Genomic DNA, 14,962 nt, shown 5'->3' on the forward strand with positions numbered 1-14,962 from the left:
AGTAATATAAACTTTAATTTTTAAAACAAGGAAATAAAGAATTCTTTAAACTGCCTTATTTTGGATGACGCCATCTCACAACTCCTTCAGCTTGAGAGAGGAACCACAACTCTAGTATCTTTCCAGTTTCCAGAGCCAGTAAAAGAGTGGGCTTCTCTTTAGCTATTTGTGCATATGCTGAAACATGAACTGTATGTGTGTGTTTGGGGGGAGGGGAGGTTTGTGTGAGAAAGAAGTATCTACTGATACTTCTAGAAACCTATAAAGACATTAAATCCAATAATTATGAATTCTTGAATGACCTCTGTCATATAATGTATGTAATTTCATTTTAAGGTTTAATGAGGAATGGTAGCACATAACACAAGAATTCCAAAGAAATTATTGAGAAATCTATCATACAAGTGAGCAAGAATCTTCACTATGGATCAACGCTTCTGGACTGGAGATCCTGTATGTCAACCCAAGTGTAGAAGTTAGCACCTTCTCTCAAATGTCATCACTACTAGGACAGTAATCCCAATGTCTTCCATGCTTCTGGAAACAAAATCCACTTGAGACAGGGATTCTTCTGCTCACCTGATGTTGAGACTCCTCCAGGTTCCCACTAGCCCAAAGGGAGAGGCCAAGACCATGGCGAATTTTGGCTTCATCTTCTCTTCGGCCCAGTTGCTCAGCTAACCTTAAACCTGAAAACAGAGAACTTCTAAGGAGACACAGAAGACAGACAATTCCACCCTGCTAAGGAGTCCTGGAGGGTAATTCTGCCTCAGGTGTATATAAAATATATTAATAACAGAAATAAATAAAATGCAGGACAAAAGTAGAATCAGTCAAGGCAGAGTAAGTATTCTCTTCAAATTCTGTGTTAGGAGCGACCTTTCCAGGACACTCCAAGATGCCCCAGCAAGAGCTCAGGTGATGGCTACTAGCAGGAGACAGGTTTGCAGGGCAGGTAGAAACAGTGAAATGAATGGAACCTAACCTGGCTGCCCTCCTAGATGTGAAACCCCTAGCTTTATGCAAATGAAAACTCCTGGCCTACAAATTTACCTAACCTAATTCTCTGGTGGACAAAAGCTTTTTCTGACAGTTCCAGAGTCAAGTACAGAAGCCAAGCTAATACTTTTTCCCATCTTACATACATAGCATCCAATCAGTGTTTATGGGAGACACATCTGATGTTCTCCCGAAAGCAGAATGCTCACACCGTCTGACCCTGCCTTCTGTTACTGATGCCACTGATGCATTTCATGTCCAATCTGTTTTTCCTTTAAGGCTGAGACTTTGATATGCCTCAGCAGGGTTACAGAACAAGTACTATTATGATTTGAAAGCCTTAAATGAGACTATCTTCATTCTGATGGCCTTCGGATAGACACCTGCAGCTTGGGTCACTTTCCTACAGCAAGCTTCTGGCTTCCAGGACACCAGCAACCTCCAGGGCTTTGTGAGAGCCAAATCTGAGGGCAACCATTTATTGTACTTGCCACTAAGCAGTTCTCAGCATCACTTTATCCTCATAAAGTACACAGTAGTTAGATTGTACAGAAAAGAGCATGAAGCTCCCACACTACATCTGCACACACAAAGGAAGGACTTCCTTTTTAAAATCTAATTTAGAGTGGACAGGAGACTGCCTCTGAGCATGCTGGGTTCTTGCAATTTCTGACTTCTGAAAAGGAATTGAATCCGTTGAGAGGATAATAAAAGTGATATTCAGGTTCACGCTCATAAAATACTATGCATTTCAAAACACACTTAACTCAGAAAACTTAGAAAAAACCATTTCAAGTTTAAATCATGTCACTGGGTAATAAAAATAATACTTGCAAATTATTCATATTTTTAAATACCTCATAGAATAGGAACACAAATGGAAGAAGATGGTTCTTGGGTGACAACCAGGAGAATACTGGTTGTTTTAACCTTCAACATACTAACCATATTCATTCTTCAGTGTAGCTATCCCTGCTAGATTCTGGGTCTATGAGTTGGAAGTCAAAGTCATTGAGATAGCTGCCCTAGAGGGTAAGTTCTGTGTGAGCAGGGACTTTGTCCCCTGCTGGATCCCCAGCATGTAGGATACACTCCAGCCCATAGTCAGTGGTTCAGCAACAAAGAGCTAAAAGTCACTGGCAGGCACAGTATCTGTCCTGCTTGTTCCTATCTGCTTCTGCCTCTTAGGAATCTAACCCACCCACCCAGCATTCCTGAAGCCTGGTTTGCCAGGAACTAGTTGCACATAACTCCAGATAGATCACTAAACTGGTACAGACTTTTTCTTCATTTGCAAAAAGAGAAAAAGCTGGATGAGACCAATGGCTTTTACCAGAGCTGTCTATACAAATCACCTGGAGAGCTGATACAAAAATCTCAGACCAGGCCCCATCTGTGAGGTTGTAGTGCACTGAGGAAGGGTGATGCTGACTCATAGCCCACTCTGAAAGCCAAGACAGAGAGAAGGCACCAAGGTGGTTTCTGACTGAACTGTTCCCTCAGTGCAAGAGGCTACAGACCCAACTCAGAGTACTAGGAAAAGGCCTTCCAGGTGTCTGCATCCATAACGGTTCATGAGAAGAAGCATCTAATCGGGCCCATGAGGCACACCAGGCTCTCTAGTGGAGCACCTCCATAGAACAGACACCATGGAGATGCCACAATAAGAATTTAGATCTCTGCAAGACTTAAAATTATAAGAAACAATAAAAATGAAATTGAGAGTTTTCCATAAATATAGAATTATGTTACAATGTCTCAGGCAAAGCAGCTGCTTTATGGAAACAATGTTTCAGGAAGTACAAAAGAACACAGCTGAAAGGTTGTCATATGCTGGGTCTGAATTTAATAGTTTTCACAAATTCGACTGAAAATCGCCCCCAGTCTGTTGGAATTTTACCACAGACAAGTTTCAGGAAACCAAAAGCCAACTCTCATATTTAATGCATTGAGGCAGAGCTCCCATGGAGTGAGAGCCAAATAAGGTCTGGGAGGTGGCTCCTAACCTCTCAGTAACCTCTCAGCCTGCAGGCCAGAGCAATCCCTGGTCTGTACAAAGGATGACAGCAAACCATCAGCTCCTGGCCCATTCTCCACTTTGCTTCCTGCTTCCCTCCCTCCTGACTTCCCAGCTGGGGCTCAGGAGTAATGGGGGATATATTACTGTTCCAGCCCTGTTCTGTGCTTAGAAACAACTCTACACAGGGACTTGTGTAGTTCCTGGGGTAGGAAAACTCAGGCTGGGCCCCACTTCACCAAGAAACGACCAGATGGACAGGACCAAGCTGCCGTACTCAGAGCCTCAGGTCATTTGGCTACAAACGGGAATAAAGATACACCTCTGAAGGTTACTGTGAGAATTAAATCTGATTAAATAAACTATATATGCAAAGACCCCTGGAAACTAGAAATGGGGGTTTTTGTTTGGAAATCAGTGACTATTTCCTTTTACTAGTGAGCCAAGAACATCATATCTGCCGTTCTTCCCTCCCAGGATGGGAGGATGCAATGTGCCCCTGTGAGGGGAAGCGCTTCCCAGAGTAGAAGTGTAAAGGGTTGGAGGATCAGCAGCTGCTGTGAGACTTGTGCTTCCTGAGGAAGGAAGCATCTAAGGACTGGTTAAGGTAGCTGCATAGGACCTGACAGCATAGGACACCCGCGGGGTGGAGGGGAAGGGAGGGGAGGGAAAGAGGATGAAGGAGAGGCAGCAGTAGTCACATTAGGGTCTGCCTGGAACAAGACCGCCATAGCCCCAGCTCAAGCACTGGGGGCAGTTTGCACGGGGAAGGAAGCCTGGTTGACAACTTAAGCCACCTTCAAACTGGATTAAATCTCAGCTGCAACATCAAAATGGACTTCTTTACAGTTTTGTTAAGAGTTTAGACATTTTCAGGAAGGACAATGGGGCTTGGAAAAGATGGGTGTTTTGCTCTGATTCGGGTCCTGAAATTTTATGTGACTAAATCTTGCTTGATCCCTCTCATGTGAGAATGTATTCTGTCTGAAGGGCGAGGGCACTGAATGGCATGGAGGTTATCAGCTCCCTGGGCAGCTGGCGGCCAGCGTTCCACAACCTGGGTAGCACATTTTGGAGGAGGGAATGCCCTTGCACTATTAAGAACACCCAATGAGGGATCCCTGGGTGGCTCAATGGTTTGGCGCCTGCCTTTGACCCGGGGCGTGATCCTGGGGACCCGGGATTGAGTCCCACATTAGGCTCCCTGCGTGGAGCCTGCTTCTCCCTCTGTGTCTCTGCCTTTCTCTCTCTGTGTCTTTCATGAATAAATAAATAAAATCTTTAACAACAACAACAAAAAGAACACCCAATGGGGGCACCATGGTTTTGGAGTTGAACTAATGATGTGGCCTCTGAGCTCCTCACTCCAAGCAGAAGTGGCCGCTCAAACTGTGCGTACTTCCTTCTGAGTAGACTCTGAACTCGATCTCAGAGTATATGGAGAGACCACCCCAGACCTTTTCACTTACCTTCCTGTAAATACATGACCGCCTGGGAATAGTTCTGCAAGGCATGATGGGTCCTTCCGAGGCTACTATACGACACTGTCTTGGCCACCAAGTCATTCATCTGTGCAGCGATGCTCAAGTGCTGTTCCTGATAGACTACAGCCCTCTCAAAGGTGCCCAGGGATTCATATGTCAGGCCCAAGTTCCCGTAGGCTCGCCCCTGGCATGTGGGGTTGTTGGTTTCCTCTGCTATCTGCAGATCAAGCTGGTGGTACTGCAGGGCTGTATCATATTCCCCCATCTGCTGGTAAACACCACCTAGGCCACAGGCCGCATCACTTTCCAGGGCTCGGTCTTTCATCTCTCTAGCAATGTTCAGCTGGCGTTCAAGGCAGGAAATGGCTTGTTCGTAATTCCCTAATTGGCTGTGTAGACTTCCTAGCTCTCCATAGGCCTGGGCTTTATTAAAGGCCTCCCCGAGCTCATGGGCGACCACAAGCCTCTTTTCAAAGCACACAAGGGCTTGCTGCAAGCTCCCCATTGCCCTGTGGGGATGTAGACAGAAAAGCAATGATATTATTTTGTGCAGGTGCAGACATGCTAAAGCCCCTGAGAAAATGAAAAGCATTTGTCACTGTCACTTACTATAGAAGCTCTTAACTCCTCTTCTAGCTAAAATCTATCATGTGCCCTTAGAGTGAGATGCAGGGGAATTTCATAATCTGGAAAGCAATTCAAAAGTCATCCCTTAGTGACCTTCCCAAGAGCTTGAGATTCAATGGGATATACACCCCAGAGGAAACATAAAATATATTAATAGGCACAATGATAGCAAGTGAACTGTTTGGTACTTCGGGCCTCCCAATTTCCACTACCGCTTATACTATGTTTTTGAAATCACTTTACAATGGCTATAAATCTTTCACCCTGAGCTTCTCAGAGCACTCTGTGGGTGATGATTTAGTTTGACCCTTGCCCTTCCTCCACTCCAGGAGCCCTAATCCCCTGCTGATCTGGAAGGGCTGTAAATTCTGCAGACACAGACACCTTCTTGGGTTCCCCATATACAGAAGGAAAGCATCACCTTGGCCAACAGCGTGTCTTTTTGTGCTGCTAAAAGATGACATGATAAGACTGGGAAGAGCATGGATTTGGATGGCAGACCAAGTCAGTTGGGTGGGGCATATGAATCTCTTTCCCTGAGCCTCCATTTCTGGATGATAGTAAATCCTACATCCCGTAGCAGATCATAATTAGTGTAGAGTAATAAAGAATTGCCATAAATGTTAAGCAAGATATCTGTGCAAGGTGCCTAGCTTGATGATGATAGTATATATTAATTCACTCCTGCCATCTTCAGGTGGCTTTCCCTAAAAGCAACAAAATGGGAGTCCATATAATTGGTGGGCATAGGTGTTGCATTAATAAACACATTCATATAATGTGAGAGACATTCAGAAGACATCAGATGAACTAATGTATTTACCTTTCCCATTCCCATTATCCCTTTTATCCTGATCATTATGTTGTAGTCAAAAAACCATTTCATTTGGGGTCAGACAGCCCTGGGTTTGACTCTCAGCTGTCCTTAATTTTTTAATCTGTGTAATCTTGGACATTGACCTAACTCCTCTGGGCCTTAGTTTCTGCCTTCATAACATAAGGATAATTAATATCCCCACTAAATTCACAAAATCATTGGTGGAGCCAAATAAAATATGTATGAAAATGCTTTGTAGTTAACAACCTGCTGTGCAGATGTTAAGTTGTCATCACTGCCACAAATGCTCTTTGTGTATGTTATCAACCACATTTGTCCTCTGTCATTTTTACCTGTGTCCATTTCCTAGGCCCCGGTAAGCCTTGGCTTGGTCTTGCATGCGATTCAGACTCTGGGCAACAGATAAATACTGTTCATAATACTTGATAGCTTCCTCGTAGTCACCCAGAGCCTCGTAGCAATCCCCCAGATTGCCATAGGCCCGGCCCCTGTCGAGCACAGACTCATTTCCACTTAGCTGCTGTAGCATGGCCAACTGCTGCTCAAAGTAGCCAATGGCTTCTTCCATCACATTCATGTTCATCTTTGTGATTCCCATGTTGCCATAGACCTGGGCTTCCAGGCTAGGGTCCTTCAACTTTTGCCCCAGATCCAGCTGCTCTTCATAACACTTGAATGCCATTGTATATTTCCCAAGGGCCATGTAGACAGCAGCCAGATGCCCATGTGCTCTGCACTCCCCCGGCAAGTCACTCAGCTCCTGATATACCTCCAATTCCTGTGTGTGATAACCCAAGGCCTTGTCATATTTCTGGATCATCCGGTATGCTGTGCCCAGGGCTGCATATGCACTGGCTTCCAGTCTTCTGTCCTTTACATGGTGAGCTAAGCCCAGCTGCTGCTCATAGAATTTTATTGCACCATTTATATCTTTTTTACAGATGAATATATCACCCAGGTTCCCCAGGGCTCGAAATTTAGCCTGGGAATTATTCAGGGACTGGGCTAAGGACAATAGGTACTTTTGACACTCTTCAGCTTTGCTGAAATTCAACAGAGCCTTGAATGCTAGGCCCAAGTTGCAGTAAGCTTTCGCCTGGCTCAATTTGTCATGAAGGTCTTTGGCCAGTGCCAGATCCTGCTCATAGTATTTTACCGCCTCCTGGTAATTTCCAAGGCAGTAATGGGCATAGCCAAGATTATGGCAGACCTTCCCTTCTCCTTCCATGTCTTGGAGGTCAGGAGCAAGCCGGAGGTACTGTTCATAATATGGAGCAGCCTGGACATACTCCCCCCGAGAGCAGTGGAAGTTGCCCAGGTTGCTGAGGGCCCGGGCCTCACTCTGGATGTCACGAAGCTCCCGAGCAATGTTCAGGTGGTTCTGATAATGTTGCAGGGCCCGGTCATGGGCACCCAGGGCCTGGTAAGCCACAGCCAGATTGCCATGTGTGGATGCCTGTGAGGCGCGGTCATTCACTTCCATGGAGATCTGCAGCTCTTGCCGGTGGTACTTGACAGCCTGGTCGAACATGCCCAGAGCGTTGTAAGCATTGCCCATGTTCCCATAAGCACGGCCCTGGGCAGCATAGTCACTCAGCTCCTGGGCGATACACAGGTGGGTCTTGTGGAGTTTCAGAGCAGTATCATAATCACCTTTCATCTGGTGTATGATTCCTGAGAAAGAGAATAAAGGAACGAAAAAGATTAGAATAACTGATCAGCATTTTGGGGAAAAATGTAATTTGCAACTCAATTTATACTCAAATACAATCTAGATGAATTAGAGAATTTAAAATAACAGAAAGTAGAGTTAAATATTTATCAGCTCTCCAGAGGGATGATAGCTTTCTAAGCTTTGCAGAACAGAAGAAAAAAAAAAAAAAAACATACACAGATTTGATTACAAAATTAAGAAGTTTTATACTCAAATATATATCTAAAATTAAAAGGCAAACCCAATACTGGAAAATATGTGACATCTATATGACAAAATCTAATAGCTGTTGTGTATAAAGATTTCAAAGATTTCACTGGGGCGGGGGCACCTGGGTGGCTCAGTGGTTGAGCATCTGCCTTCAGCTCAGGTCATGATCCCAGGGTCCTGAGGTCCAGTCCTGCATCGGGCTCCCCACAGGGAGCCTGCTTCTTCCTCTGCCTATATCTCTGCCTCTCTCTGTGTGTCTCTCATGAATAAATAAATAAAATCTTAAAAAAAAAATTTCACTCGGTCTGATTTTTAAAAAAATTAAAATCAAACCCCCAATTTACTGAAATAGGCAAAGAACAGTAAGCAGAAGCAGACAATTCACAGCCGAGAAATACAAAGAGTAATAACCACAGGGGAAAATGCTAATTTCTTTCAATAATCAAAGAAATGCAAAATAAAGCAACCCTGAAGTACCATTTTATTTCAACTAAACTAGCAAACAGAAATTTAAACAGTACCCTATACTGATGAGGTTGCCCTGAAATTGGTAAACACATGAACTGCTGGACATAAACGGGAACTGCCTGCAGAGAAGCAGAATGGCAAGAACCACAAACACAGTCCTGCTAGGACCTGGCAATCCTACTCCTGGGAATATATTCTAAGGAAATCATCTGACAAATGCAAAAGCTATTCGCATGCCAATCTTCACTGCAGAATTACAGATTAGTGGGAAATCAGAAACATCTTAAATGGCAAACACTGGGGACCTGTATCAGTCCATTTTGGTATATCAGCTCAATAGAGGATTATGCAGTCATTAAAAGATAACTATGAAGTCTATGTAGAAAAATGGGGGGGGAGGTTCTTACAATAATACGTGGAAAAAGCAGAAAAAACACCGCATGCTCCCTGTGACAACAACTAGGAAAAGAAATGTGTGCACATGGACAAGACCTCCGGGGGGATTATGCAAAAATAGAAACTGTCACCTTGTGAGGTGATAGGATTTGAGTGATTTTTTTTCTTCCAAAATTTCTTGTAATTCTGCTTTACAGCTTTCACAGTCAATAATAATAGCACTTTAGGGGCACCTGGGTGGCTCAGTTGATTAGGTGTCTGCCTTTGGCTTGGGTCATTATCCCGGGGTCCTGGGATCAAGCGCCACATCAGGCTCCTTGCTCAGTGGGAAGTCTGCTTCTCCTGCTCCCCTTGTTTGGGTGCTCTCTCTTTCTAATAGATAAATAAAATCTTTTAAAAAATAATAGCACTTTAAACAACCCTCATAAACTATGCTCTAGCTGCTAAGCTATTGTTTTTACAAGCAGTTCAAAATGAGATCTATCATTGATATAAAAAATAGAAAGTGGTTCCAGGGCAGCCCAAGTGGCTCGGCAGTTTAGCGCCGCCATCAGCCCAGGGCGTGATCCTGGAGACCTGGGATCGAGTCCCGCAACGGGCTCCCTGCTTTGGGCCTGCTTATCCGTCTGTCTCTGCCTCTCAATCTCTCTCTCTCTCTCTCTCTCTCTCTCTCTCATGAATAAATAAAACAAAATCTTAAAAAAGAATAAAAGAAAGTGGTTCCAAAGTAAGGATAGCATCAAAGTAACTTGGGAGGCACCTTTAAGGAGAGCCTGGTTCATCCTGGGCAAGGGGGTGGGGCGGGGGCGGGGGAGATGGAAAAGATGGACAGAATTTAGTATGCAAACAGGTTCCTCTTTGCGCTTGGATTTGAACATACTTTTCCATGAACCAATGCGTGAGCTTTGTAGTGGCGACCTGAACCTGCAGAAGTACAAAAATGCAAAACACCAAGATGGGTTCTTGTAACAAGTCTGAACTAAAAATAAACATGCTGAGAAAGAAAGCTGTCAAAATCCAGGCCCCACAATTCACTTATCTGTGACACCTTCCCTCCCATGTTGCCCCAGGATTTACTGTGTGCTAAGCCTCATGGTGGGCAGCAGTAACAGAGAAACAAGATACAAGTCTGCCCTCAGAGAGTGTGCAGGGTCATAAGGGAGAGACTGTCAAGAAACGAATAATGTCAGCACACATGATAAACGCTCAAGTGAGGGGGGCAGAATGGGAGTATGTCACAGCTGCTCTTCTGTCCCCATGTCCTCCCCTGCCTGGGATGGGGTCAGCCCTGTCACAGGAGTTGCATTTACCTCTGGGCCCAGCCAGCTTTTTGATGTTAACTCAGGGTACTGGATAAATCATTTAGACTCTCTGAGTTTTTCATAGTTCATCTATAAAGTCAGGAAAAGAATAATCCCAATGCCAATCTTAGAGGGCAGGAGTGAGGATCAAACGAAATCAGGTATGTGCAAGTGCACTATAAATTGTAGACGAATTCAAATGTTAGTCACTGCAATTACTATATGTTTGTAAAACAGGGAATTCTCAAGGTGATAGAGATTAAACAAACTCTCATAATTATTCTGGATATTTTCTTATAGGAGTAAGGTATCTCATAATTTAAAAATAACTAATAAGTCATGGTCCTCTATGCAATAGAATAACATAGTGTCACTAAAAATGGTGAAGTAGGAAAGAAAAGAAAAACCCTTTGAGTTTGCCCAAGAACGGATGATTTAATTAAAAAACCCAGTGAAGTGGAAGATTATATATTGACATGGAAAAAAATTAAAATATATTAGGGAATATATGGTCACAAAACAGTACATTGTAATAAAAAACAATGGGTGTATATACACGTGTGTTTACATTTATATGTCTATATACAGCAATGAATTTCATTAAATATTAACAGTAGTAATCTTTGGGTGGTGGAACTATAGTTTTTTTCATTTTGCTTTTCTGTATTTTAAGTAGGGTTTTTTTCTAAAATGAATGCATTTGGTTTCAAAATTACTGAAAGTATTTTTAAAACGCTGATCCAAAAAGCAAAATAATATTCCTAGGCACTTAAAAAAAAAAATTCCTAGGGATTGGGTCCAGTCACTTCCCTGGGTTGGAGATGTCACCAGTACCCTTACTGGAAGGATCGGGTTTTTCAGAACCTGTCTCAGGGTTAGAAATTATGCTATCCAAGAGGCAATATCTTAGCATCACCTAGAACCCCATTAATGGTGAAAAATTATTAGTGACAAACATTTCAATTCTAAAGACCTGAATTTGGCTTGTATCCCTAAACTCCTTTTATGTAAAGACAAAATTTTTAGACTTCAAATTTCCAGGAATCCTTCAAGGAAATGAATCACTTGCTCCCTCTGTCCTCACTTTCTGTGTTTCTAAAATGAAAGGGAAAATATCTTCCCAGACAAGGGTCCGCAGTTAGGAACAGAGCCAGAGCTTGAGGGGGCGGTAGGAGCAGCAGGAGAGCTCAAATCTCCCTCTGAGCACGTTCTCCCACAGCAATACCTTCGCATTGATTTTTTTCCCCTCACAGCTTTTAGATTTCTTTGCAATGTTTTTTTTTTTTTTAAGTCAATATGATCATTAATTGGTTTCCAGGATTATGTTAAGAAGAAAAAAGCAGTGTGAGACCTTCAGAGAAGGTAATGGAGGAAGCTCAGGTGTTTTCATACTCCCTTCCACCGAGGACACAAGTCTTTCTTGCTACACCCCACCCTCCCCACTTGTACATCATCCTATAGGAAACTGGCTAAGTATCTGGAAAGCATACTATCACAGAAAAGGCACAGAACTTTAAGACAGCAGTTCCGTTTTACAAGCCTGGCTCGCACCTCGTTCAGCTGGGTACTTTAGAGATAGTCACTTTATATTTCTGTGCCTTTTTTCCTTCTTTCCTTTTAGAGAGAAAGAGAGAGTCACTTTATGTCTCTGAGCCTTTCTTTCTTTTCTTTATATATATATATATATATATATATATATATAGAGAGAGAGAGAGAGAGAGAGAGAGAGAGAGAGCAAGCATGTGCACACGTGAGCAGGGGGGTGGAGAGAGGGGCAGAGGGAGAGAGAGAATCTGAAGCAGACTCCATGTCCAGTGCAGAGCTGGATGCAGGAGTCAACCTCACGACCTTGAGATACTGACTGAGCCACCCAGGTGCCCCTACTTTTCTTTTCTACCTGAAAACTTTTTGAGCTGTTTTTCTTTTCTTATTAAGGTCAGTTTATATCCTCTCAAAGAAATGGTATGAGAAACATAATGGTGTCTATCAATAAGCACTGCTATCTGAACATGGTATGAGCAGCATTTAGAGAGTGACAGAAAGGAAAAGGAATTCCATATTTCCTCTCATGGCCTCAAGAGTCTGGCCTAGTTAATAGGGAGCAGTTGGGATGATAATGGCTACCCAGGGTTCAATGAGTTATGAAAGAAACTGCCTGCTGGTGATAGCAAAATGATCTGACCCCCAGCCAGCTTGCCCGTGCACTCCCCTTCCGCCTCCCCTTCTTCTGCATCTGACACTTCCAAGGCTCTAAAAAGAATCAGGAAGATTTTCAAAAACAAAGACTTCCGGACACAGGCAAGGGTAGGAGGCAATGGGCCTGGCTGAGATGGGGATTTTTTCATCCACCTCGTGTCTCTACTGTCCCAGCCTCTGCCAGCCTGGAGAGTTCCGAACAGAACATTACACACTCTTGGCAGCCGTTCTCTTTGTTGAAGCAACATAAAAGCGGCCCTGAGAACTGCCAGCAGAGTGATTGCACATGCTGAGGAGATAATCTGCAGATCCTCCTTCCCTTTCGAGACCACAGCTTGATTTTCCAGGGCCGTCACTCAGATGAAGACTTACAGAGAGCCTGTCAGCAGGGGTGTGCTAGGTGACAACATGCTGCAGGGAGGGGGATTAAATGAAGATTAGTGGGGCAGAAGATCCTCACAAAGCCGAGTTCCCACAAGGGTGTGTGGAGAAAGGACACATGGATATGGATTTATACATCACCACGGTGGGCCTCCACCTTGGTGACAGGAATGGTCACTGCCTGGGAATACTAATACCTATTTTAAACATTGTCATGAGGGCCCTATTTTAAACACTGTTGTGAGGGATCATGCTTATGAGGAGCCAGAACAAGTGCCTGCGACATAGTAAATGCTCACTCAGTTTGCTTTTTATTATTAACCATTACCGGCAAAGACCAAGGGAGGTGTGAACAGGATGCACCAAGCAGAATTTCTACTAAAATCAGAACATTTGGCATTTCAGCAGTGACTTTTGGCTGCCTTTTCTCTTGAGAATTCTCTGAAAGTAGGGCCTCAGTGTACCTCCACAAACAGTGGAAGCACTCTTCTCATTTACTAAAAATATTATTGCTCTGATTATTAATAGTACATGATCAAAATGGGGCTTTAAGAGCTCATCTGTTCTTTCCCACTGCTTTCTAACAGGTTGGCTTCTAACCCGGCCTAGCAAAAGCCCCAGCTATTCTCAGCAGATATGAGCTGTGAGAGCTGGAAGAGGCCCTCCTACAGGTTCACTTTATAAATGTTGTGGCCCAGGCTCAGTGAGAGGAAGTGAGGTTGTGGCAGAGCTGAAGGAGGCACTCTTGACCTACATGTCCTCAGCTGTACCAGCCCATCTACTTTCAAGATAAGTAGGAGGCATAAAGGAACTGTTAATATTAGTCTCCTAGATATGACATGGGACAGAAGCTTTGCTAAAAGTTCTCATCTGTTAGAAATACATCCAGAAGTATTTACAGATGAAACAACATGGTGTCTATGGTTTGTTTTAAAAAACACTCTAGCAGGGGGGAAATGTTAGCATGTGTGTGTGTGTGCATGGGAGTGTTTATGAAAATAGATGAAACAAGACTAGCAAAGTTGTTTTTTAGCAAAATTTGGTGACTGGGTTATGAGTACATGGGGGTTCATTATACTCTTCCTTCTGCGTACATGTGTGTGTGAAACATTCCATAAAAGAAAATTAAATCAAATTATCAAGATATGCCGAGAGATCTGTATGGCATATTTTTCTGTAGTTCCTTTTGGATCAGGAAACTTCCTCATAGCTAAGTCCTGATGTGGATAATTTAAGTTCCTTTTCCTGTCTTTGGGACCTCAGGAGGGTAAAAAAAAAAAAAAAATCAGCTGGTCACCAGCATGTACAGGTATAGCAGCCTCCTTGTCCTTCTCAGGCTGGGAGGACTGAGAGAGCAACGTAGTACCACATCCTATTGATTCAATTTCTTTATAGTCACAATATTTAATTTTACCTTTAATTTCAAAGGCTCTTAAAGGATAGGATGATATTTTTCTATCAAACAGGCAGGATGGGAGGCATGGTGAGAAGAGCTGAAAAACAGGCTCCACAGAAACAGCACTATGTATTTCAGCTGCCCCTTCCAATATCCTCCTCCTCATCAGGAGGAGTGGTCCCAGTTTTCTCAGGGTCACCCATTATTGCAGCTCTTCAAGTTCCCCAGATCCTCTCCCTCTCAAGTTGCCACGTAGAGTTTTTCCACATTGTACCTAAAATATCCCAAGGCATGGAGCAGGGACAAGGGGCCAGACCTGCTTAGTAAACAGATGGCTGACATCAAAGGCATGAGAGCAAAGTGCTCTGTGTTAGAAATGCAACCAACTGGATGTTTTACCTCATTTTCAGGTCACTATTTGTGAGACTGAAGACAAGCTCATTAGTTTTGCAAGTGGAGGACAGCAAAGGTACACAAATTTTTAAATGTAGATAATTCCAAAATTACTTACCATGTGATTTCAGCTACAAGCATCTTCATAGTAGGTAAGTTTTTCCTGAAAACCTGTGCCTGGCCCCATACTTGATCATCTCATGAACACTTCAAACAATCCTGTGAGATCACTACTGCAGTCTCAGAAACCCAGAAGGTTCAAAGAGCTACTCAGGCCATACAGCTCCAAGTGGTAGAACTGATTTCAGACCCTAGGTTCTTCTGACTCAGGAGTCCATGCTCTTTCACCTGCTCCCCTTCTGGAATGAAGCTGGAATGCCTTCAGTAAAAGGTGGTAATGATTTTGGACCCACCTCTTCTATATTAAATGTTAGCATAGTGTTGTGGCAAACCAATCTTGTGGCAGCTATATAAGAACAGATTGCTGGCCCGGCTAAATTTTTATCTAGGGCAGAGAAGTATACATTAGAGACCAGGAAATC

The 14,962-nt window shown here is 43.4% G+C and overlaps 1 protein-coding gene across 4 annotated transcripts in view; it reads right to left on the reverse strand.

Annotated features, from left to right (window-relative positions):
* The window catches only part of TTC28 (tetratricopeptide repeat domain 28), a 623,568-nt gene that overhangs the window by 110,883 nt on the left and 497,723 nt on the right, over positions 1-14,962 (reverse strand). For all 4 annotated transcript variants that reach the window (XM_077874163.1, XM_077874162.1, XM_077874165.1 and 1 more), the window contains 3 exons: positions 6,298-7,639; positions 4,486-5,009; positions 580-689 (listed from right to left, as the gene is read on the reverse strand). In XM_077874163.1, coding sequence (XP_077730289.1) covers positions 580-689; positions 4,486-5,009; positions 6,298-7,639 — 1,976 coding nt within the window. The remainder of the gene's footprint in view (positions 1-579; positions 690-4,485; positions 5,010-6,297; positions 7,640-14,962) is intronic.

The sequence above is a fragment of the Canis aureus genome, chromosome 27, assembly GCF_053574225.1.
Source record: "Canis aureus isolate CA01 chromosome 27, VMU_Caureus_v.1.0, whole genome shotgun sequence".
Lineage (NCBI taxonomy): Eukaryota > Metazoa > Chordata > Mammalia > Carnivora > Canidae > Canis > Canis aureus.